The sequence below is a fragment of the Anas acuta genome, chromosome 22 (assembly GCF_963932015.1).
Source record: "Anas acuta chromosome 22, bAnaAcu1.1, whole genome shotgun sequence".
NCBI classification, from domain to species: Eukaryota; Metazoa; Chordata; class Aves; order Anseriformes; family Anatidae; genus Anas; species Anas acuta.
The window spans coordinates 1,591,250-1,615,359 of NC_089000.1; the positions used below are offsets into that span (position 1 = coordinate 1,591,250).

A 24,110-nucleotide genomic window follows, 5' to 3' on the forward strand; every position below is an offset into this window, starting at 1 on the left:
TCAGCTCTTTTCGGTAGGTCCATGGAGAGATTTGAGGGACTGCAGCATCACACTGCACTCCGCAGCAGTGCTTAACCCTGTCTTTTTTTTCTAGCAGGACTGTTTTCACTCTTTCCTAGGAGTATAACAGGGCCCTTGTGCCTGGGACAACCACTGAATTAGGCCTCTCTTCTAAGAGTCAGTCTGCAAGGTCTATTGGTTACACATCCTTTGATGTCAAATGCTTCATTTCCACAAAAAGCTAATCCTCATGTTGTGCTGTTTTCTCGCCCTCCTTCCCCTCCCTCCCCCACTTCAGCTGCTGTTGATTATTTGGCCAAGAACGTGAGCCTGTCTACACAGCGTAGGATGAAGCTGGGAGAACATTCAGCTGTTCTGGGTCTCCTACCAGTAGAGACAGGCCAAGCTTACTGAAGAGTCCGACTGTGCCAACAACCCACTCCAGCAACTTGGTACCACTGGAGAAAACACCACCAGCCTTCCAGAGATCTGCCTGTACCCGGACCCTACTCCTTCCCAATTCCCTTCCACCTCGCACCAAATTGAGCTGTGAAGGAGACAGAAACGATGGGGAGGGGTCTCCAAGCATCCAGCTCCTCCCAGAGCACTCAGAGGCAAGCCTGGCCTCAATGACCTGACTTCTGTGGCCAGAGACAATGGGTTGGGTACATTTATTAATCCTGAGTTCATGCCCTCCCTCTAACCTACCTGGCCATGGCATTTTGCCCACACTTAAGGACTTTTCATTGATCTAGGTAGCTGGCATAGTCAAAGCCAAACTGATCTTTTTTTTTTCTTTGTAAAAAAAAAAAAAAAAAAGAAATGTTTCATTTTGTTTCCTTTTCTTTCCATTGGTGTAAATTTGGTGAATGTTGTATACGAAGGAATAACCAAGCTGATCGTTAAGGATGATATAATAGGGACCACAGAAGGCCTATGGACCAAATATACGGACTTGTTTAAAAACAAACAAACAAACAGACAAAAATCATAAACATAAATTAAAGAGACAGCAGATTTCCCCACCCCACTCTACCCTTCTATTCTCACCGATAGCTTCCCAAAGCAGGGCCAAGGCAGGCCAGATTGCTGCTAAGCAGGGGCAGGATGTAAGTCTGTCCAGCCTGGGACCTTTGGAAAATGTAAATGTAAATTGCTGCATGAGGACTGGAGATTATGGGCACAGGCACAAGCAACATTTACATTTCCTCTTAGGGACCAAGTTAGACCTGATTATCACTGAAAAGACATGGGCTTCGGATAGCAGCTGCAGATGTGACAGCAAACTCTGGCCTTGCATGCACAGAGGAAGGACTTTGGATACAGCTGAGTGTGTTGGAGCTTTTGCCCATCCAGTCGAGAAGGATGAGGACTGTCACGGCCCTTCTTTCACTCAGTGGGAGAGAAGTTTGCCATGAGAGCAAAGCCAGGAGAGGGAAGAGTCAAAGCTGTTTGTTAGCTGCCTGCTTGCAGGGGTCAGTGTGCAAAACTGTGTTCTTCTACAAGGAAAGGGCCACCTGAAAGAAAATGCTGCTTCTTCTGAAGGTGCTGTCCTGCAGCTGCCTGTCCCTGGGGAATGGATATGGATGTGGAGTCAGAGGGGAGATGGCCTGAAGAGTCTTTAACAGCATCTAGGAACAAAACGCGCTCTCTGCCCACAGCATTGCACCTGTTGGTACTGCAGAAGAAAGTACTGTTTACCTTACCGATGGCATTTTGTATCCTCCAGCTACCAGGAGAAATGCTTGCCCTTGTCCATCCTCCCTGCTCTTCCCTCATCCCTCTCATTTTGCATCCTCTTCTGTACAATGTGATCTCTCAGCTCCTTCCCTCTGCTTTTCATTTTGGTGCTGGAGACTCTCCCTCTCTAAGCTAGATCTTGTTTTCTGGATTTATCACCCCATTTTTCTGTAGAAGCCAGTGCTCTTGCTTTTGTATCAGCTCACAATTCTGCTCATCACACTGCTCAGATAAAAGAAACCCACAATAAGAAGTTATTGCTAAGTCATGAACCACATGGGGTTTTAGTTTCCCTTCTGCATGTGGTAATGATCCTTGACAATTTTTAAGCAGATCTCAAATATATATATAGGCTTTTTTTCCCTCATCTCCCTGTATCCAGAGGGCTTGCTTCAAGAACACCCTGAAATTTGACCTGGAGACAATGAGGAAAGCTGCCCCTGAGACAACCATCTTGATCCACAGAATCTGTGCCAGCCAGTGGCCGATTTGTGAAGTCCCATGGCAACAGGCAGTACACAGAGTCATCTACAGTCTGCTTACTATTTTATATGTCTACTTAGGAAACATCCTAAAGGATAACAAATACCTGCTTCTGCCCACTGGAGATAACGGGACCACATGGTCAGATGAGTTCTGGTCTAGCATATGTTCCTAGGGCCTGGTTGTTAAAGGAGACACTTCTGCCATGCCCTGTTCTGTTACTGCTGTTTCTTCCATTCTTTCCAAATAATCTGCTCTTGTTTTTGCAGCTGAAACAACATTTTTTCTGGGGAACTGTCCCCTGCCTTGCCCCAACATCATTTATCATGAACGACCAAGGCGCTTTCTTTTGAGCCATGTGGGCAAGTACCTGTTGGGACCAAAGCAGAGTTTTGTTTCTTATGTTGCCCAGCATCCTATCAGATCCACATGTGGCTTTGATCAGCTCTGCTGTATGGGTGTGACAGAGCCTGCTCTACATTCCTGGAAGTGTGTTAATACACCAGCTTGGCCGTTCTGCCTCGCACTCACCTGCATGTGGCTGTGCAGGAGCTGAGAGGGTGACAACTGCAGGCTGCGTTACTGTCATTTATCCTGCAGAGACCCTGGGTCAGCCTCTGCTCGTCCGGCTGTATCACACATAAATCTTCCCTAGTTGCAAGAGACTTCCCCTGGGTCACAAAGCTTTGGAGCACTTGTAGCTTGCATTCTTCGCTTCCTTTCTCAGGCTAGTATCTTGCAGCTACAGCTGGATGAACAGGTAAGGCACTGATTTCCTTGAGGTGACTGAAGAGCCAAAATGAAGGGACCAGTCACATTACCTCGAGCATCTCCCTGCTTTGTGCCAGTTTGGGATCTTGGAAAGCAACAAAAGATGCCGTTCCATGTTCTTAGTGCTTTAGAGATGATCTGAGAGAGAAATCCCTTTTGAAATCCAATCCTGGCTTAAATGTCATTCCCAAGAACAATCACCTTCTGTGACTGTCACAGCTGAACTGGGGGATTGAGAGCAAGGGTGTCTGTGGTGGACACCAGCCTAGGGATTAATGCCTGAAACACCTGTTTGAATTTGCTCCTGCGTGTCAGCGTCATTCTGAGCTGACTGCTAAAACAACAGATCACACGATTTTCTTGTTTACCACAAATAATATTTAAGAGGCCAAATGCTGATCATCGCTGGTCTCAGAGCACCTTCAAGTCTACAGCCCCATGCGTCTCCTTGCCACCAAGAAGCAGAGCCTGCAGCCAGTGACTGCTGGCCCTGTACCTGCCCTGGATGTTTGTAATCCCTTCTTGTATCCTTGGTCCTTTACACTGAAATTTCTGACCAAATGCATTCCTAGCTGCCTGCTAAACTGGAAGGAAAGCTTCAGTTTGTTATGAGAATTGCTTGTCTGCAACTGCCACTAGCAAAAACCTGTCAGCTCTCCTCTCCCCTCCACTGTCCTATTTTCCAGTTGTGCATACCCATGCGCGTAGCCCACCTCCCAAGCATCCTCAAAGAGCGGACAGCCAGTCCTAGCAGCAAGTGTGTTCCTGAGCAGGACTTCAGAGCTCAGAGCCCAGTACAGGACCCTGCAAGTAAAATGTCTTAAAAAGAGGGAGCACTGCAGAAACCTGCTTGCCACTTAGCTTCACCAGAAAGTCCACGAACACCCGGGCACTGCTGTAAATAGAGTTCTTAGAGGAATATGAAAAACGCCCCATGCTAGTGCAAATAGCTATTCTCTGACCTTTCCCTTGTGGTCGCACTTTGTACATTAGTTGGAAATTTGGTCATGTGCTGTATGTTTATAGAAAGTTGACATTTTTTTATACTAAAACCACAGTGAGTACCGTGCTAGTTAAAAAAAAAATAATAAAAAAAAAAGGGGGTGGGAAGGGCAAAATGTAGAAATTTGCCTATCGTGTGTTTTCAAAATACATTCCAGAATCTTTGGGGTGGGATGGGTTTGATTTGAGGATTTTTTTGGTTTCTTTGTTTTGTTTTAAGGTACATTCATGTATGAAAGTCAAAGTATTTTTTGTTTTGTTTTGTTTTATGGATTGCCAACCTCAGTTCTGCTGAAAGAAACAAACTCAGGGGGTAGGGTGGGACAGAACAGAGGGAGGTGCCGTGAAGGCGAAACAAAACCGAGCATGGAAGAGCAGCAATCGACAACAGGCAAGCAAGCGATGGACAGCGGGACCCTGAAGAATGTGCGGCCGTGGTCGCTCGAAGCAGAACAAACAGGGACTGAGCAGACACTCACCCACTGGTGACTCCGAGGGTGCCTAGGGATCCAAAACCAGTCACGCACCTCACACAAAGAAGCCACCAAGCGACGTGATGCGCTCCAGAGCCGTTCTCTCAGGTCGACATTTCTTCGTGCCTGCAGATGAGAACTGACAGCCTTGGGGGAATGCAGAACCGCCGAGTGGGTTTCTTGTACCTCCCCGCACCCCTCCTTCACCTCTCAACACCATCCTGAGACCACCGAATGGACATTTCCTCACTGTGTCCAGTAGCTCAGCAGATTGGCTCCTGTTGCTCAGAGACTTTGTGTATTTAATGCTTCTAACCCGTCATCCCTAACACCTCCATATACCCACCTGGGGAATATCTACATAGCACTATAGGACATTCCTTATTCCTAGTAACTGCGAATATGTTGCTTCTGTGTTTGACTCATAGCCATTTTGCTCCATGTGTAAGCCTGCGTGTGAGTGTGTGTGCGTGTGTGCCTGCGTGCGTGCGTGTGTATATATATAATCGCACCATAATTTATTCAGCTATATGGAGTAGTATAGTAGAAAGAGAAACTGGTATTTGCTTTAACTACCTGCTGCCTGTAGGTGTCTCTCTGTAACTCAGGCATAACTGTTATACATTAAAAAAAAAAAAAAAAAAATTAAAAGTGTCTTTAGGTGGCTTGTTTGCTTAACTCATTCTGCAGCATGCCAGGAACAAGGAGAAAAGGTGGTAAATCACAAATAATTACCCACACACAAATTACAGATCTTTTTGCTAAAAAAAAAAAAAAAGCAAAATTATGGGCTTTGTTCCTTAATGAAAATGCAGAAAAACTACACAAATAAATGAAACATTTAATTTCACTGTGACTTTTCACAAGGGAAGGACAATTACCTGGCCTGTTCTAAATACAACCATTTCTTTATGCATTCGTTTTCAGCAACTGATTGCAGGGGCAGAGGCAGGCAGGCAGTGTGGGCTGGGTTGGGACCAGGCTGCCACATTAACTCCAGCTCTGCAGGCACCTGGCTTTCGTTAGAGGGCAAAGCACAGCATCAACAAGCGGAAAAATATTTTGAAACTCTATGGAGCAATACATGGCTTGGGGCTTCAGCAATTGGTAATAAAGCATTTCGCCTTTAAACAAAGCACTGAATTCAAAAGCAATTTCCATCTGAAGATGTTTTGGCTCTCTGTAAAATAAGTTGATCCTCATCCAAGTGGTGCTGGACCAATATGTGCACACAGAAACCAGGGTAATTAGGTGCTGACTTTTTTTTTTTTTTTTTTTTTTCTGGTTGCTTTTCAGCAGAGGGATCAATCCACAAAGGGGCAGTGGGAGCTGACTGCCTTCCCCAGCCCAGCTGAGATCAGTGTTAGATAACGTACTAAATGTGTGATGGGATGCTGCTCGTGCATTTGTCTCTTGTGAGCAAGAGGCAGCAATCTGCCTGGCTGGAGTCTTGCAGCAGCACAAGACGAATCAGTGGAGGCACAGGGGCCGTTGTGTTTGCAAACACTGCCAGCAGCACCATCCTTCACCTCGTGCACACCGCCACATGCAGCTAGCTGCAGAGTCAGTTGCTGGGATCCTGTCTTAAAAATATCCTCCCCTTGGTGCTGTCTTTGAGGAAACACTGAGCACAGAGCCCTGGATTTGGGCAGAAATCTTCACTGAAGTTGTGCGGTGTCCTCTGCCTTCCCAGGGGACTCCAAAGCTGTTCTTAGCACACAGCAAAGCTCCCTCCAGGTTGGGTGGGCTTCAAACCCTGGCCACTGCCTTCCTTCCCATCAAGCATGTAAGGGGACACAGCAGCCACACCAGGAGGTGGCTTTGTGGTGGGCTTGGTTTGCAGCAGGGCAGTGGGCTGGGGGCTGTGGTGGGCTCTGCCAAGTTCTGGGGGCATGAATGGGGAAAAAGCTCACGCATGATGGCAAAGGTGCTGTGCTGTCAGAAAAGCTCTTTTTTTTGTGATGACATGAGAAACGACAAGGCCACCTTTGGGAAAGAACCATACTAAATTTTAACAGCCGGAGCAGGGATGCTAGCACCAGCTTCTTAGCTGCATCCCAGGGGAACTATATCCCAGGTGTGCTACTTTTATCCACACCAGAACACCCTTTCCACCCTAGATGCACTCTCACTGCTGCAGTTCACCCAGCAGCCGGCTCGTTTTGGCAGGGGCTCAGCGGGCCGCACGGTGTTCACACAGGGATTTGTATGGGCAGTGCGAAGAGCAGGTGACTGGCATTTCCTAGGAGCCCTAAAACGACATCATATCTAGCCACAGCCCTTTTTTAACATCTGCACTGAGCTGCCACTGGAAGGTAAGAGCTTTGTGCCTCCCCACCAGCCCTCCCAGAAGCAGCTTTGCTCCAGCACTGGTCACGTCCAGGCGCTGTTGCCGCCGGCCCTGCAGTTGCAAACGTTTCAACACTGCCCTCAACTGTTCCCTGAGCTCCTTGTCCTCTCTCCTAACGACTCAAACCTTATCTGAGGAACACAGGATATTTCCCAGGCCTTGCCAGAGCCTATCTATTGCCCTCTGAAAGACATCAAGGGTGCAAGCTGGCCCACGAGGGAGCTGCTCTAGGCCGATAGAGCTCCAGCTACAAGTATCACCAGTCAATTATGGCTCTAAGCTGTCATCAACTTTAATCTGCTGATAAGCCGGTGATAAATCAAATTCAAGTCAATTTGACACCAGCTGTTAACTTTTGCAAGTGCACTGCATCCAGCAGGCTGGGGACGGGCAAGTGCGAGGCGCCCAGGGGTCACCGTGTCATGTCTGCGTGGAGTCAGACCTTGGGACACCCGGGCACGTATGTGCTGCACAAACATTCCCCTGGACCGCTGCAGTCACCCCCCTGCAGCTGGGGACGGCACAGGAGGACATGGCTCCAGGTGAGCCCAAACACACAGCACCTCTACCTGTCAGTGCTAAGTGATTTTGGAGGGTGGGAGGGCTTGGCAGGGTAATTAGAACTTCTCTTTTGAATTACTCAAAAAAAAAAAAAAAAAAAAAAAAAAAAAAAGTATTTACATCATCTTCACATTTTCACAAATATTTTTCCAAGAAGAAATAAGAGGAAAAGATAAAAATACTTTTAATATTGAGATTGCTTCCACTTTTCCATTTAGTCCTCATTTAAAAAAATATGCAGGAAAAGAAAAGAAAAGAAAAGAAAAGAAAAGAAAAGAAAAGAAAAGAAAAGAAAAGAAAAGAAAAGAAAAGAAAAGAAAAGAAAAGAAAAGAAAAGAAAAGAAAAGAAAAGAAAAGAAAAGAAAAGAAAAGAAAAGAACATCATGTAAAGGAAACAAAATATTTTTGCCTTTCTAACCTGGAATTTAAAACTTTCTTTAAAGCTAAAACTAAATAAACTGATTTTTTTTTCTTAATTTCTCTGTATTAAAAACTGAATAATTAAAAATAATTTGTAAAACATCCTTTTTAGACAAACAAAATGTTTCAGAAAAGGTTGTTTTAACCAGCTTTAACTTCTCCTCTTTTCCATCACGTTACATTTCCCGGCATTGCTGTAATGTAATGGTTTCAAATTCTGTTTTACAAACACAGACAAAGGTTAAGTGACTTACACGAGATCATTGTTTTAAGTGTCTGAATCTTGTTCGTGTCTCAGCTGACCACTCACCAAATCTCAGCTGCAGTGTTGTAAAGATTAGAGATAAGCGAGGCAGAAAGCCCAGCTGTGCAGGGTGTGAGTGCTGTGAGAGTTTGGGGCATTTTTATAGTATTCTGCCTGTTGTTTTGCGTTTAAGGTGAAAATGCACACAGAAGTATGACCCAGGGACCATAAAAGTGTGCAGATGCAGCCCAAGTTAGGACCATCCCTGCGCACACGTAGGGAAGGTGTGCCCACACACCTCGCTGCCTGTCTCTCTTGCCTAACATCAGTCCCTACTCTTTAAAGCACCTCACTGAGATCTTTAAAACTTGCTCATGATTTCAGCTCAGTTCCAAAAATTGGCATCATGGGCTTGATTTTTTGGGGAAGTGCAGAGAATCTGTGCACTTCAGTCAGCCCCGCTCCTGCAGGGCTGTTTGCCCGGCTCGGGGGTCAGTCCCCACGCACAACCCATGTTTAGAGCTGTTGTTGCTTGTCCTGGTGCTTAGAGCTACTGCCAGACAGTGACCATGCCATCAAATCTAGCTCAGCAGCCTTTAGCTCTGCAGCATTTTATGAGCAATTTCTTTTCGGAATAGGTGTAGAGAAGTTTATTATAATGGGCTGTGGACCTGCATAAAATCAGGGTATTCTGAGCAGGGAGAGGTGTATGAAAGGGAATTAAATGACTGAAAAAGGATTTCCTTGTGAGGCCCATTTCTTTCTTTTTTAAGGATTAATATAATTAATATCCTGTCCCGGGCGGGCCACAGTCTCACCAGGCACAAACCAGCCCAGAATTTTAACTGGTTTTGCTGATTTACACTAGCCTGCAAGCTCATCCTGCATTCCTGCAGCGAGCAGCACTAAGTCCTCCTAATGCTATGCATTCCTGGGCCTGTATTCCCATCATTTCCTACCCAAGCTGACTTTCCTCTCATTTTCCCAGGAGTGCCGGGTGCTGAGGTGGGCTGCACCCAGGCCCAGCCCTGCCATTCCCAGGGGAGCATGAGCTGGTTTATCACATCCTTTTTCGCCTCTTGCCCCCTACTCCCCAGCAATACACAACCTTGAGGTGCTCTCTCAGAAATAAATAAAGAAGGGGGAATCTTTCTGCATGTTCCTCACCCTATTCTACACAGAATTGTCTTTTGTGTATACCCAGGCTAATTATTATTAATAGCAGATATGGGCTTGTTTCAACTGGGAAAAAAAAAAAAGGGGGGGGGGGGTTAGGGGGGAAGGGGAGGGAGGATGAGAATGGGAGGGAAGAGGTGGAAAAAAGAGAAAAAGAGAGAGAAGAAACCCACAAGAAACTGTTCACATTTCCTGAGACGTCGACAAAGCTTTTATGAATATAACTGGATTTGTAACAAGCATTGCAGCTGCATATAAGGCATTCAGACATGGAGACAATTTTACTAGATAATAGACTATCATGCAGGATACAATTTAAATTAAAAAATGCAATTTTCACCTTGAAATGAACAAATGATTACAATTTCTATACAAATTAAGGCATTCAGGCTCTCTTTCAGTAGTGGCATCAGTCCATGAAATATGACATAATTACCATGAAATACATTTTCAAATATTTTGATTTTTGTCCGCCGCTTTTAAAAAACATAGCCCCAGCTTCTGTGTGCATGTGCGTGCGTGTGTGTGTATATGCGTGGGGGGAGAGCAGCTCACATTATCCCACCTTCTGGGGAAAAACACATTAAAAAGAAAAGAAAAACTACCCAAAGATTAAGCTTCCCCCCCCCCTCCTCCTCACTCCCCCTCCTCTTGACTTATGAGATAAAATTGAAAAAAAAATCAGACAGAAAGAAAAGGAACGCAAGCGAAAGGCTCTAAAGCCTCCAGATTTATCTAAATTACTACGCTTATCTGCAAAAATCACATCTGCTGGTTATCTACTGGCTCTGCAGATCTCCTGCCTCCCCCCCCCCCCCCCCCACCCTTTCTCCCTTAAAATGATGTTTTTTTATTCCTCTCTTTTATTTTTTAATTATTTTTCCATTATGTTCTCTTTTGATAGCTAGAGATACAAGGTGAATTGGAGATATTATTCTCCATGCACATGCCCATGCAGGTCCTACTGACGGCAGGGAAGTTTGGCAAGGGAGAGAAGGGTGGGTGAGAGGGGTCCTGACACTGCCCAGCTCACACTCTGCAAAGAAGCGGTGCCTGTTACTTGGGGTAAAATGCCACACTTGAAAACCTAAAGATGAGGTGCTTTGGTGGAGATCTAAGCAACCAACCCCCATGGGATGCAGTTTGCTGGGAGCTTCTTGCAACCTGTCACACCTGAACCAAGCTCTGCTGGTGGGTTCCAGGGAAAGTGGGGCTGGGGCCATGACTTCTGCAAACACTGCCATCCCTTCATCCTCCAGCACGCCCAGTTTGCTGCCTAACCTGCAGTCTTATTTAGAATTTATTTAAATTAAAGGTCATTAGTGGGTTGGGAGAATGAACTGTGCCTCTTCTTACACTGAAAATTTGTGAAGTTCTTTGGTGCTTTGGTAGACCTACACTGGAGTGGTCCTTTTTAAACCCCTCATAAAATGGGTCACGGGAATATTTTACCAGGTGGGTGTGTGCTGGGATTAAATTTTTATCTGGAACACAATTCAATATTTTCAGATGGTGAATATAGAATACAAACTTTTTGGTCTGGAGCAGAGAAAAGGAGCAGAGTCCTTCAGAAATGACTTTGCGTCCCGTGACATACAGGCACCCGTCACTGCCGTGAGCCCAATGGTTCTGCACATTGGCCAGGGAGGAGTGAAAAGCCAATCCTGTGCTCAAAAATCCACCCCATCAGTTTAGCACAGATCAGCGGTGCCTTGAAATTACCTCGTGCAGCCTTTGCCGCAGCACACAACTGGTGGAGACACATTTTGTCTGACCTGTTGTGGATATCGGCAGCAAACTGCCCAGGCAGGATGAGGCCGGGAGTTCTCCTCTTCCCTTCTTTGTTGTGCAGCCTGAATTTAAAATTTGGCTGAATTTAAAACCATTTGCATGGAGGCTTGGTGTGGGGGAAATAATGTTTGGCTTCATGGTGGGCGCGACCAGCTCTTTAAATTAAAATGTTTGCGGCTTTTTGTGTGTGGTTGTGCAGCGGAAAATATTCTTGAGAAACCTTGAGTACAGAGGTGGTCCTGCCTCCGTAGTAGGACCAATTTTTATCCCTCTGTCTCTCCAAAACTGTGTCCCTGCCTATAGCAGCCATACAGGGAATGGGAAGCTGGCTGTGGTATCTCCAGTCTTTGTTGCTTAAAGGTGAGTTGACCTTTGTTCACGTTTCCAAGACTTTACCCACAAAAACATGACAGTGGAAGGTTTCTTAACAAGATAATCACACTCTGTGATCTGCGTTCAGCACATCTACAAGTCAGGAAGGGTAAGAAAAAAGCCACACCTATTGGTAAATTCAGATGAGCTCATGATAAAAAAAAATAATGTTGGAGACTTCAGAGGTGTTAATGCCCTTGGAGGGAAGCATCCCTGTGGCTGCTCACATCGCAGAACGTGTGTTGGTGCTCTCTGAGACCACACAGACCCTTAATCCTCCAAGCAGGGTATTTCACCAAATTTAGGAAGACTTTAAAGCTGTTCTCAAGGTAATTATGGCATTCAGTGTTCTGAGTGTGCATAAATAAGGAAGATCTGGGGGCTGTTTATTGAGAAGTCTCAAAGTCCAGTTACCTGCAGCAGGAGCAGCCTGGCAGAGGATAAAGGGATTGCCAGGAAATGATGTCTTATCCCTTTAAAAACAATTTCATTTTTTGTTAACATATTCTTTGAAATTTCCTCTCTTCTCTGAGAAAATCTAGCAACACTTTATATTTACTAACAAACATTTATTTCAGTTCGGAAAAGATAGACAAGCGAAAAAAAAAAAAAAAAAAAAAGAAAAAAAAGAAAAAAAAGAAAAAAAGAAAAAAAAAAGAAAAACAAAACAAAAAAAAAAAAAAAAAAAAAAAAGAAAAAAGAAAAAAAAAGTGTTGAGCATTGTTTTTTTAAGCAATCAATAACTTCATCTGAGAAATCGTTGTTAATTTGGTAAGGACAAGTGCTTGTACAGCAGCTGAAGCCACTTGTTGTACTGCCCAGCAGTGAAACGCGGTGCTCCCGCTGCACCAGGGCATCACCTGCAAGGGCTCCGCTGGGCAAAGCCCAGGGTCCCAGCAGCCCTGAGGCCTGGTGGCATTCAGGCTCAGCTTGAGGTCCCAAGCAGACCAGATTTGCAGAGATAAAGACCCTCCCTTCCCGCCTCTCTCCTTTTAGAGAACCATCCCTAAAACCACATTTCCGTCTTTGCCAAGCCCTGTGCCTGCAGAGGGAGCGTACCCACCCTCACGTAGCAGGGGAATGAAAAGTGCTCAGGAAGGCAAACCTCCCCAGCCTGTGCTCAGAAGCATGAGAATAGTTTACACAACTATTGTCACTTGCCTTTTAATCCAAAAGGAGCCAAGGTGCATCTCTGCTGACAGAGGTTCAGCTGCTCCCTGTGGCTGGGATTTAGGAAAAGCAGGCTTGCATTCAGCTCCAGGTGTTGTCCATCTCTGTCACTCAAGGCTGCCGTCGCCCACCTGGATTTTGCACACCCATCCTACATCTCAGCCTGACCTCTTCACAGCAGTCTCGGTTTTAAATCCTCCCAAGGTGTTTTCAGAGCCCAGTGTTGGATCTGGTACCCACCAAGTGACACAGGTATCCAGAAAGCTGTCCCGGGAGGAAGGTCCTGGGCCTCAGCTGTGTTCTTGTCTTCCCATTTCAGGCACAACGAGCTCAGCCAGAGGCCCAGCCTCACCCTGCAGAGCCCGTGAGCTGTAACAACCCCAGGAGATGATGGGTTTCACTTCATTATTCATACAGAGCCCCCCAGCTACTGGGATTTGCTCTACAGGACCACGTCTGCCTTGGGAGCTACATAATGCTGTCTACAGCCATGTTCTTCTGAAACCTTCACCTTCCGTGAATAGCTTGAACTCATGGTGGCTTAAGCTCACTCCCGTTGTAGATCCACATCCTGTGGATCCATGTCTAACATCTTCTCAGCATCTGATCTCCAAGAGTCTCTCCAAACTGCGGGTTGTACGTCATTAGAGAGGGAGCCTTGCTCTAGAGCTTCAGTTGCCATCTAGCAGCAGTGGGAGGGAGTTCTAGGCATTGAGCAGGTCTGGTTTCAGATGGTGCTTGATGAGGTTTGGGCTTAATTTGTTCTCCTGTCGTGCTTCATGGGCATCTCTGTTGGATAAGGGAAGTTTTCATCCCTCGCAGCCACTTCTTGCTGTTACTGCTCAGCACCTCCTGCAGGAGGGCTTGGGAGCCAGCAGGTGGGCACAGAGAGCCAAATGCATGAGAGTTTTTATTATTATTATTATTAAAATTACAGAGCAATTAATTGTAATTAAGAAAGATAAAACTTCAGAAGGAGAAAGCACAGCTATCATGCTGGCACTGTGCTGGCAGGAAAGAGCATCTGCATCTGCATCGCTGGTTCTGGAGAGATGACGTGAAGAAAAATGAGCCCCAGGAGGATGCCGTTCCCTGTGAGGCACACAACAGGCTGCTCTGGTCCATTGCCTGTTCCTGAAAGATCTCCCTGATGTTGCCCCAAACACTCAAACTCATGGTCCAGCTTGAGCACACCTCCTTGTCCATGTTAAACAAAGGGAGCCCCATCCCTAGGGCAACCACCAGCAAGCCCAAAGCCACCCCCAAGAAAATCCTCACCTCTGAGACCAAAATTTACTCCATTTATTGAAAACCCTGTGCCTTTAAGGCTGGCCCCAGCTGCGTTTTCCACCGTACAGAAGAGGCTGAGAAATTAAGTTATGTGAGGCTCCTGCAGCTGAACCAGATGCGACTAAAACCAGCCTCTTTATGTATTCATGAGCTGTGTGGAAGAGAAATAAAAGGATTCATTACCACGCAAACTGTTACTAATGACATGTACCTGGTGCCGAGCACCTCTGGAAATCTAATGCGACACACTGGAGGAGAAAATGTATTCGCTTTTCAGAGGCCGGCACTGAATGGAAAATTTCCCCTCCTTGGCCCTTCCTCATTCTGCATTCACTAAAAGCAACATTTACAATTCTTCTGCCATTATGTCCTACCAGGGCCTCTGCGCTTTCTGTCATGACCTTGATATTAGCTGAAAATTGGAAATTCGCTGGCATAGCGGAGGTGGGGAGGGGTGTGAAAAAACTTGCTCTGCCTCCTGGTTTGCCATGCACTGAAGAAAGAAAGAAAGAAAGAAAGAAAGAAAGAAAGAAAGAAAGAAAGAAAGAAAGAAAGAAAGAAAGAAAGAAAGAAAGAAAGAAAGAAAGAAAGAAAGAAAGAAAGAAAGAAAGAAAGAAAGAAAGAAAGAAAGAAAGAAAGAAAGAAAGAAAGAAAGAAAGAAAGAAAGAAAGAAAAGAGAAAGATACAACTGTTTTTAAGTAGCCAGCAGAAAAATGCAGAGGATGCAGAAGCAAGAAGGGAGGGGAGGCAGAGGGATGGACATGAGTGGATGGAGGGCCTTGGTGGCCTTGTCTTTGCAAAGGAGAGACAAAAGTCCCAGCAACTTCATGTTTTTTCTCACATCTGGGTGTGGGGGGTAAAGGCTCCCCAGATGGAAGGAGAAGAGACTTTGGGTTCTGTTCTTGCATGCCTTTACACTGATGCATCCCCAGCTCCTTCAGCCAGATCACTACCCCAGAGCTGGCCCCATCGTTTTCATCCAAATGAATTAAATGAGACACACAGCTTAATGAGGGAGCAAGGAGGGAGGGGTGAGGAAAAAGAGTGAGGGGTTTCATCGCTTTAGTGAGGTGCTGAGCACCTCTGCATGGTACGGTAAAGTGAAATGATGGCTGGGAACTTGGCTGGGAACATTTGCCAGGAGGGCTTAAGGAGCCTGGGGAGAAGGGGACTGCTGGTGGAGACAGCAGGGAGGGAGCAGCAAAACGTGGTTCCCTCTTGTTCAACCCCAGCTGCTGAGTTCAAATCAACATCTCAGTCAAGCTCAGGTTGTTGCTGACACTCACGTGTCTCTATGCTCCCATTTTTCTCCTTTCTAAACTTTTGCAGCCACCCTACCTCCCTGCCAGCACCCCCATCACTTGTCAGCTTGCTTCCCATCCACTTTGTCGGCCCCCACGTCCTTGCTTACTGAGGGGTGCTTGTGTTAGTTGGAGAGCCTTCTAATTTAATCAAGGTTAGAGATGCAGTTCTTGCTTGCCCATTTTGCTGGCCCCCCTCTCTGATTAATTTGCAGGACTCCAGCTGTGCTGTTCTGTTTTTGCTTGTCGCGTTCCTGCTGCATCACATTCCGTCTTAGATGGCCTGGTTTGTGACTTCCTTCAGCTCTGGGAGCCTTCCTGAAATGAAGTTTGTGGAAATAAAGTAGGATAGGGGTCCCCAAGGTCTCTCAGTTAGGAGTAAACTTGCCCAAAGGTCGTGCTGTCCCCATGGGAGCTGCATCCTCTCTTCTCTGTGTCGGGGAGCTCGTTCCCAAACTGGCTCCAAACTGGGCAACCAGTCATTCCCAAATGCGGGCAACCAAGACTCAGTGGGAGAAAGCCACAGCTGACCAGGCTCTTTCTGCCCACCATCCTGTGTGGTGTCAGCAAGAAATGTCCCCCACCCCATCCGAGGTTCTCCCAGCCCAAAGCTGTTCTGGGAACAGAACGTTTGCTCTGACCCTGCAAGCCACAAGCACAGCCTGAGCTCTGCCCACAGATCAGCAATTGCTCTTTTCTAACCTGGGCTCTGGCTGTCTGCAAGGGGAAGGGATGTGACCCTCACTGAGGTTCCCACTGGGCAGAACATCCCTCCCACCCAGTGGCAGGGCAATGGGAGAAGTGGAGCAGACACGGCATGAGCTGCTCGTGGGCTTTACTTTTCTGCTCATCCTACCCCTGGGGCCATCCCCAGCATCAGACAGACAAATGGACAAGGCAAGGGGAGAGAACAGGGAACGCGTGCAAGAGGTTAATAAATAAATTTGTGCTGGGGCAGATGAGGGAGCTGGTGAGAGCATCACAGCACCAGTCCCTGCAGCACAACACAGCTGCTGAAAGCTGCCTCTGATTACAACAGCAGCCTGGAGAAGGGGAAATCAGCCCTGAGTGCTGCCAGAGGTGAGAGGCACTTTGGGGGAAAGGACACCAGAGCTCATCTTCCCCAAACCCTCACAACTCATCTAACTGCACCGAGGAGGAGGCAGAGCTGAAACCAGCTTTGCTGCAGCATCTGTGGGCCTCTTGCGCATGAGGTTTTGGCCAAACTTCAAGTGGTTTTGGTTTGAGTGATGGTTGGCAAATGGGGACGGAGGCTAGCACTGGGATCTCTGAGCTCAGGCTTTGTCTCAAAGGTTGGATTTCCCGGTCTGGGAATTTTCCTGCCCGTTTCTGTCCCCACCACCAAATTTATTGATCGTGATGGGTCGCAGCACTGGGCTAATGGCTCTCAGCTGTGGCTGAACCTGCATCAAAAATCACGCTCCGTATGGTTGTCAATCTGACCTCGAATCAGCGCCACAGGACTGAGCTTTCACATCTGTGCATCTTTCCCATCATTGAAACACGATGAGTGGGGGAGTTGTGACAAATTGCTGACCCAAATCATCTGTAGGAGGCAGCCAAGATGCGCACCCAAAGCTGCTGCCAGCAGCCTCTGCTAGGGACCAGGGGGGACCTGGAGGGATTCAGCCAGCCCTGTCCTCCCGCAGAACAAACAAGGAGAAAAGCAGAGGAAGCCGATGTGCATTAATAGTAAAACTTGTTGTTAAGACAAATATTTCCTTCCCACACAAACCACTGGAGGTGTATCCCCTGTCCAACCACCCGCACTGGTGGCATGCCCTTTTCTTGATGCTACTTTACCCTGGGCAGGGATTTATGCTGTCTCCACACTAAGACACCTCGTGCTGCAGCTTTCTGTTGTGCAGAATGGGTGGGAAGCACACTACCACTGTGAGCCATCAGCATTTTGCAGAAGTACAAATGCACAAAGCTGTAGGAGCCAGCTCGAAAACAGCAGCCCTGCTTGTCCCTTGGCTCCCTGCTGAAAAACAGAAGGTGGCTTTGCACTCGTCTGAGCACCACAAACTCATGCTGCAACCACAGAAATCATCATCCGTGATGTGTTTTGGGGGTTCTAGGTGGTAAAACAGGCACACGCTCACTGAAACAGTGGTCCTGGGTTGTGGAAGGTTCCTGTTCAGCAAACCCCAGGCCATGCTCTGTGGTACTGGGAAGCTGTGAAATCTCTTTGCACCTCATTTCCTCGTCTAGAGACCAGGGATAAGGAGCAATTTCATCCATCATGGGAGAACAGCAAAATGCAAGGCGTTGATGGGCTTAATCAATTGGGGGGTCTCAGAGGTTCGTGGATGTGGGCTCTTTGCCTGGGGGCTGCTGAGGAGGATCCTGAGGAACATTTGCCCTGTGGCAGTCACAGCCACGTGGAAAAGGAGAGCGGGATTTTAAGGAACATCTTGGAATGGTTGGAATTGCGGTCTCAAAAAATAACGGGGTGGTGAAGGAATAGGTTAATATTTGGGGGAAAGGCAGGTGAGGGATGTGTACAGCACTGAGACCCCTCATAAGGTATGGGATGCTGGATCCAGCCCCTAATGAGTGAGGAAGAACGCTTAATTTCAAAACAAGAGCTGTGTAGTTTCGGGTGAGAAAAGAGGAGGTAAAGAGAAGGGGAGAGGGATGGGGAAGGGCAGCAGCAGCGCTGGCCACTCGAATTTCAGGGCTCTCAGGGAAAAGCCAAGCCCTGAGCTATTTTCCCAGGCTGTGAGAAAGCGTCGCAGCTGGCTTCACCCACCCAGGGCAGGAGGCAGGGTCTGAAGTGGTGCCAGAGCCTTAGTGGGGAGGTTATGGCCGGGTCCTCCCTGGCTGGAGCAGAAAGATGAGCCCTTTCCCATACACAGCTGCTGGCCACATTGCCCAGCGCAGGGCTGAAACGCCGTCAGGAGCCTGTGACAAGTTATCGGCTGCGGTTAAAAGGAGATGACAAGTGGGGGAGGCAGCAAATGCAGGTGTTGGCGAGGAATTATCACCTTCCCCGCAGCCTGGGCTGCAGTAAATCAGCGCCACAAAGATACTGCCCCGTGTGCAAGGATGCTCAGGGAGCTCCGGGCTTCAGGAGCAGGTCTCTGAGCTGCTGGCATAGATCAGTCTTAATTGGGATCCAGGGATTTAGTGGGCACTGACGTCCTCTGAGGAGCTCAACACACACCGATGGGACTGGAGCTGTGCAAACAGGCCAGCAGTTCCCAATTTAGTAGCCAAAGTAGAAGAAAAGACAACTATTTTGCCTCCTCCCTTCTTTTCTCCTTCCATATTCAGTCCCTAACAGGGAACGTGAAATCCTCCAAGGGCTAAACATCCAACAGCACACAGTGGCTGAGCCAGGAGCAGGGGGCAGACCCCTTCTTGCTGCCATTCTGGGACATCTGGGGGCAATCTCACTGATTCCCACCACCCCCGTCACCTCTCCAGGCTGCAGAGCCATGGCTATGCAAGTCCCCAGCAAGGCTGCACAGTCCTGGAGCCAGCTTCTTGACAAACCCTGGTTTAATCAGCCGGTCCCTATTTTTGATAGCGTAGAAAGAGCTTTCATCTCATCTCCTCGATTTCTTCATCAGCAAATTGCTTCATTTATAATGCAGCATTTGCCAGCAAGGTCTGGTTGTGAACACAGAGACCTCACACCTCAGAGCTCTGCCCTGAGAGCAACTCATTTGATGTAGCTAATCATTGCACCCCCTGCTTGTCCCAAGGAGACCAGCAAAGCCCAGATGGACGTGGTGTGTGATGGACATGGTGGGTGATGGATGTGGTCAGTCATAATTGTGGTGGACCACGGATGTGGAGCCGTGTGGGCACCTGACATCACAGCAGCTGCCCTGGCTCCTTCCCAAAGCGTGTGAATAGTGGAAGAGCTGAACATGTGCAGCTCCTCTGCATTTCCATAGGCACTGCCAAGGGTCACTTGGGTCCCATGAATCAAGCAGCCTTGCTGTTTTCTGGCTGGTGCTGCTTGAAAGCACGCCCTGGTCTTCAGGCTCCACTTCTGCTCCCTGTAGCTGCTTGGTGCTACGTGACAGTGAACACCTGGTGCAGAAAAGACGGTAGAATTGCAGGAGACACCCAGTGTGTAGTGGTCCCAAAACATTCACAGGGATCCAAAAAAACGTCCTCCACTTGCATGCATCCCTCTGTCCTTTCTATTTTTCATTTGCAAGCTTCAGAGAGCAGATTTCATAGAATTATTCGGGTTAGACCTCTACGATCATCTAGTACAACCTTTCATTTCCACTCAGCCTGGCTGGCTGGGCTGCAAGTGCTTCCCAAGTTCTCCTCAGCCAGTTCCTCGTCACCCCTGCTTTGTTCCTGAACAAGCACAACTGAAGCCACTGGAGCGATTCCCAGAGAGCAGCATCACACTGGGAGCAGGCTTCTGGGGGTGGTGGTGGGGGGGTGCACAGAGGCTGGCACCCCAGGGTAAACTTTCTGGAGCCAATGCTACCCTGCCTGAGCACTGCTTTGGTTTTAGCTTATTAATAATGACATTGCTGATAGAAATCTGACAAAAAACTGTGTTGCCAAAGACTTGCCTAAAGGATGCTAGTGTTGTAGAGGGATGGAGGGCAGAAAGGAACCACGAGTAGCAAAACTTCACCTGCCTCTCTCCCTGTGTGCATGCCGCAGAATAGTGCCTGTGTGCATCTGAGCAGCAGCATGGGGAGGGGAGCACATGCAGACCTGGCTGTGTTTTGTGCAGCCTTGTTTTTAGCAAGTCTGGGCTGTAAATCGTACGGGAAGGCACAGCCGTGTTTCTTCGCATGTCACCTGCTTGTGCAGCACTGACTGAGAAATCCAAAAAGCTGGGGCTACTGCAGAGCTGCTCCAAGCACCCATTGCAAGGGTTGAAAGCCACAGCTATGATTTTCCTCCGAGCAAAGCTGGGGCTGCTGCGCTGAGCTTGGGTTTCACGAGCAGCCCTGACTGTAAAACACGATCATGTCCCCGCACTGATTGATGGCTCCAGAGAAAACCCTGAGCAGACAGATCTGGGGGGGGTGGGGCACGTTTGCAAGGACTTTGTGACTGACATCCCATCCCCTTGCTGCAAGTGGGAACCGTCCGCAGCTATACCACCGTCACCCAGCTGCATCTGGAGGACCAGAGCACAGCAAGCGGCAGGCGAATGTTCCCGCTCTGCTAGCAGAGGGTTAAGAGCAGAGTGGGCGTCCCTGGCCCCCCTCCCCTGGAAACCCTTGGAGAAGGAGCCCTTTGCCAAGGCAGTGCTTTCATAGCTGGCCGGTGATGTCAGGCCGCTGGGGCAGGCGCAGCTGTCTGCAGACATCCCCCGGATTAGGGCACGGCGCGTGGGGACGGGGGGGACGCATTCTTCGGGGCCAGGCGTCACTTTGGCGGCTAGAGCTGAGGGCTGGGGACCCCATGGCCCGTTTGCTGATTGCAGTGAGTTACAGAGGGGTCTGGGGGGGCTGCTGTTTCCCCAGCTCCCTCCTGCTGCCTCAGCATCCCCGATCTGCCAAACGGGTCCGCACATCTCCACACCCGCGGGGCAGGAGGGGATTACCTGCAGGAAGGGGGCTGAGAGGTGGCTGTGAATGAGGAGCTTGCCATAAATTCAGCACGGGGGTTCAGTTCACCACCGTCCCTGTAGGATTCCCTTTGGGCAATTCCCTGGTGAGATTCCAGCCACCGGCAGCAGAGACCTCACCCCAGCGGCTGAGGACCAGCCTGCGGGGATGCTCAGGGACACTTTGTCCCAGCAGCTCTCTCTGGGAGCCCAGAGCCCCAACCTCTCTGGTGCCTACACCCCCCCCCCAGTCCCTGCCATGCACTTTTGGATGGGCACAGGGCCATCACCCTTACTTTTTGGGCTGACGCAGCCACCCACCCTCCCTCCCTGGCTCACCCCCACGCCTTCCGGGCATATTTTCTTTCTTCCCCCAACCATGCTCGTGCCACAGGCCCCATTTCAGGGCATTGCATATTTTCAGAGGCTGGGGAAAAAGAATGATGATGATAATAATAATAATAATAATAAAGCGAACGAGAGCTGCCGGAAGGGTTGATCTTGCGTTGATTAAATGTTTTGGATGGCACCGGTAGACGATGCAGGGAGAATCGATTGTCGCCGGCAGTTTTGCCCGCCTGGCACTGCAAAGCAGGCACCGAAATGTCAGGTTTGTGATCTCCAATCGGCGATCACAATGTGGGGTGTAGAATCAAAAAAAAAAACCAAAAACCACAAACACACACACAAAAAAAATGAACGGGGAAAAATATCTTAAATGAAAACAGCACCCGAGCAGGTCTGCCTCTGTGATAATATTAATAATTGGTGTGGGGGGGGGGGATCTGCAGGAGGAAGCTGCTGTTTGTAAGTAATTTTCTGGGTGCTGTGTACACGCAGATGCCTTATCGCTGAAGGATGAAAAACAGCAGCCGCGATGGCACCGCTGATACATTTTAAACACCCAAATGCTGGGATATGGGGGGGGGGGGGGACGGGGGGGGGACGTTTGGCACGCAGCATGGTGCTGGCAGGGGATGCGTGGCTGGTGCTGAGCCCCCGGGAGTGGAGGGGACGGGAGGTCAGGGCAGGATCCGGGGGGAAAGCTCTGGGAGGCAGCTGGCGGGGAGAGGCCGGGAGGCTTGGCGGATGCCGAAGTTTCCTCTTAATCCCGAGCTGCCCCAGGCCAACTTTGCTGCGGTTTCCCGCTGCTGTCATACGCCTGGTTTATCCGAGCCAACCTCGAGGCCGTCAGAAGGCAGCGAGTAATTTATCTCCTGGGGGGCCTTCCCCGGGCTCTGCCGGCCTCCTTCACCTGTTCCTCTTCTCAAGCAGGCTGGCTCCAAAATAATTCAGGCTCCCAGACGAGCTTTCCCTGGGGTAAACTGGGGAATGCCGGGATGGGGATGAGCCTCGACAAGGCAGCAAAGCTCTGGCTGATGTGCCCTGCGGGAGAAGTATTTGGGAGACTGGGGAGGGGTTGGCCTCAGATGACCCAGGATGGAGGCTGCTGTGCGGCCCATGGGTCCAAGTGGCTTGGTGGGCAGTGTGGCCATACAAAATTGATGGGAAGCAAACTGCTGGGATCATTTGCTAACCAAAAATCAAATGTAGTGCTGTGGTAGGGATTATTTTTTGCCTCCTTTTCCCCAGCTGGAGCTCTTTGGTGGATGGCACAAACAGGACCCTGGAGCAACAGGTGGGACCAGGCCAATCCCCAGCCTCCAGCACTCTGCCTCCACATCCCTCTATGTGCTTTCCATGATTTTCCTCTGGCCCTAAGGGGTCACGTTATTCGGCTTCCCTAGGCTGGCCCAAGCAATGGGAATCCACACTTTATTTACTCTAGCTGGAGGCTGACATCCTGCTGTATTCTCATGACTCCAGGACCTGGGGCTTTAGCACAAAAATGCTAAATATTAGAAGACTCTCCATAACTTTGCAGGAGCTGGTAGCATTTTTGGAGGGGCTGGGGAGTACAGCCACTAGCTGCAGCCTTTCAAAAGTGTGGTTTGTTTGTTGAACAGGGCCAACATTCAAATCCCATCCCCTTCTTGCTGTTTGGGGCTTCCATCTGAGCTGTGGGAAAGGAGCTGAAGTTGGGCTCTCTGCGGATTTTCTCTCCTCCTCTGATCTTTTCTCCTCTTCATCCCATGCCCCAAAGTGGAGGACTGAAGGCAGCTGATGCTGGGCTGCTACAACCTGTAGTGAGTTAAACGTTTCAAAAATAATAATAATAATAATAATAAAGTTACAAAAAGCACAGCAATTGCCTTATTGTGGCCATGGCTCACCTCTCACTGTTTTCAGCTGCAGGCACATCCCTGCTTGGGGCACGGAGGGGAGCGTGGGCCTTGCTGTGGGGCTCTCACCTGCATCCTCTCCCACTCGCTCATTCCCCCCAGCAGATGAACAGCTTGGTGCTGCCTCCTCTTCCCCTTCTGCCTTGCTTCAGCCTGTTGGGTGTGAGATCTCCCACCAGAAAAAGGAAGACTGCAGCTGGGCTCCATCCAAGAAATACCATGCTCACTCTGGCCTCGCCTAACGAGGCCCCTAACGAGGTGCGTTGAGCTGCCAATGAGCTCCAGCCTGAGCTGCTAAGGGGAAGCAGATGGAGCTATGGGCTATCCTTGGGGGGTTTTCCCCATCCCTCTCTCCCTGAAGAAGGCAATGTGTTTTCCCTGTCCCTGCAGGCAGGGGAGCATCCCCGGGGGCTGCTAAGAAAGCTCAGGAACCACCAACACAACCCCCCCCCGTCACCATCCCCGCTCCGGCCTCCCCAACACCTTACCAGCTTCAAAAAGCCAACTGTTTAAATAGCATTAGGGGTCTGATTTGAAGTGACAAAAGCCATGAAATTCAGAGTTAAGGCTAAAAATCCACTTGACACCCTGGCCTTAAGTCCTAAAAGGCGTGAGCCGAAAGCGGTGGCTTGGACGAGCACTCGGTGCCTTCGCCATAACTCCCCAAATCACCAGCTCCCCTGAGAGGGGGGCAGAGCCCTTAACGAGATTTAAACAAGCTGGGGGGGTTGGGGATGCCGTCAGGGGGTGGGGTGTATTTGGGGTGCTCACCCCAAATGCCTGGGGAATGGGGCAGGAGAGCTCACCCGCTCAACAGGACCAGCAGGGAGCTGGGTCTTGGGCATCAACTGTGGGCAGTTCGGCACCGAGCGCGCATCCTGCACCCAGAGGACATCCTGAGGGCATCTGCCCACCCTGCTGTAAGCAAGTTTTGTAAACTCAAATCACTTGCCTTCAAGTCGTGGGCATCCACAAGTGACAATGTTTTGTGGCATCACAGGTGACCCTGGGTGATCAAGGGTGACCCTGCCTATGCTGCCTTCCATCCCCTCCCCTTTTCAACACCCAGAGCACAGCTCAGCTCTCTGAAGCCTGGATACGGGGTTGTGTTGCCCATGGCAAAGAATCACAGCACCCTTCTGTTCCCCCAAACCCCTCAG

At 49.0% G+C, this 24,110-nt stretch overlaps 1 protein-coding gene and 1 long non-coding RNA gene across 9 annotated transcripts in view; one reads left to right on the forward strand and one right to left on the reverse strand.

Annotated features, from left to right (window-relative positions):
- PAX7 (paired box 7) overlaps positions 1–7,361 on the forward strand; it is a 106,218-nt gene extending 98,857 nt beyond the window's left edge. For all 8 annotated transcript variants that reach the window (XM_068658453.1, XM_068658452.1, XM_068658457.1 and 5 more), the window contains one exon: positions 299–7,361. In XM_068658453.1, coding sequence (XP_068514554.1) covers positions 299–414 — 116 coding nt within the window. In that variant the 3' untranslated portion in view covers positions 415–7,361. The remainder of the gene's footprint in view (positions 1–298) is intronic.
- A 13,734-nt stretch (positions 7,362–21,095) lies between these two features.
- Positions 21,096–23,372, reverse strand: LOC137843485 (uncharacterized). The gene is made up of 2 exons (XR_011089551.1): positions 22,942–23,372; positions 21,096–22,849 (listed from the first exon to the last, which is right to left on the reverse strand). It is a non-coding gene; the product is annotated as an uncharacterized lncRNA (long non-coding RNA).
- Positions 23,373–24,110: the final 738 nt, after the last annotated feature.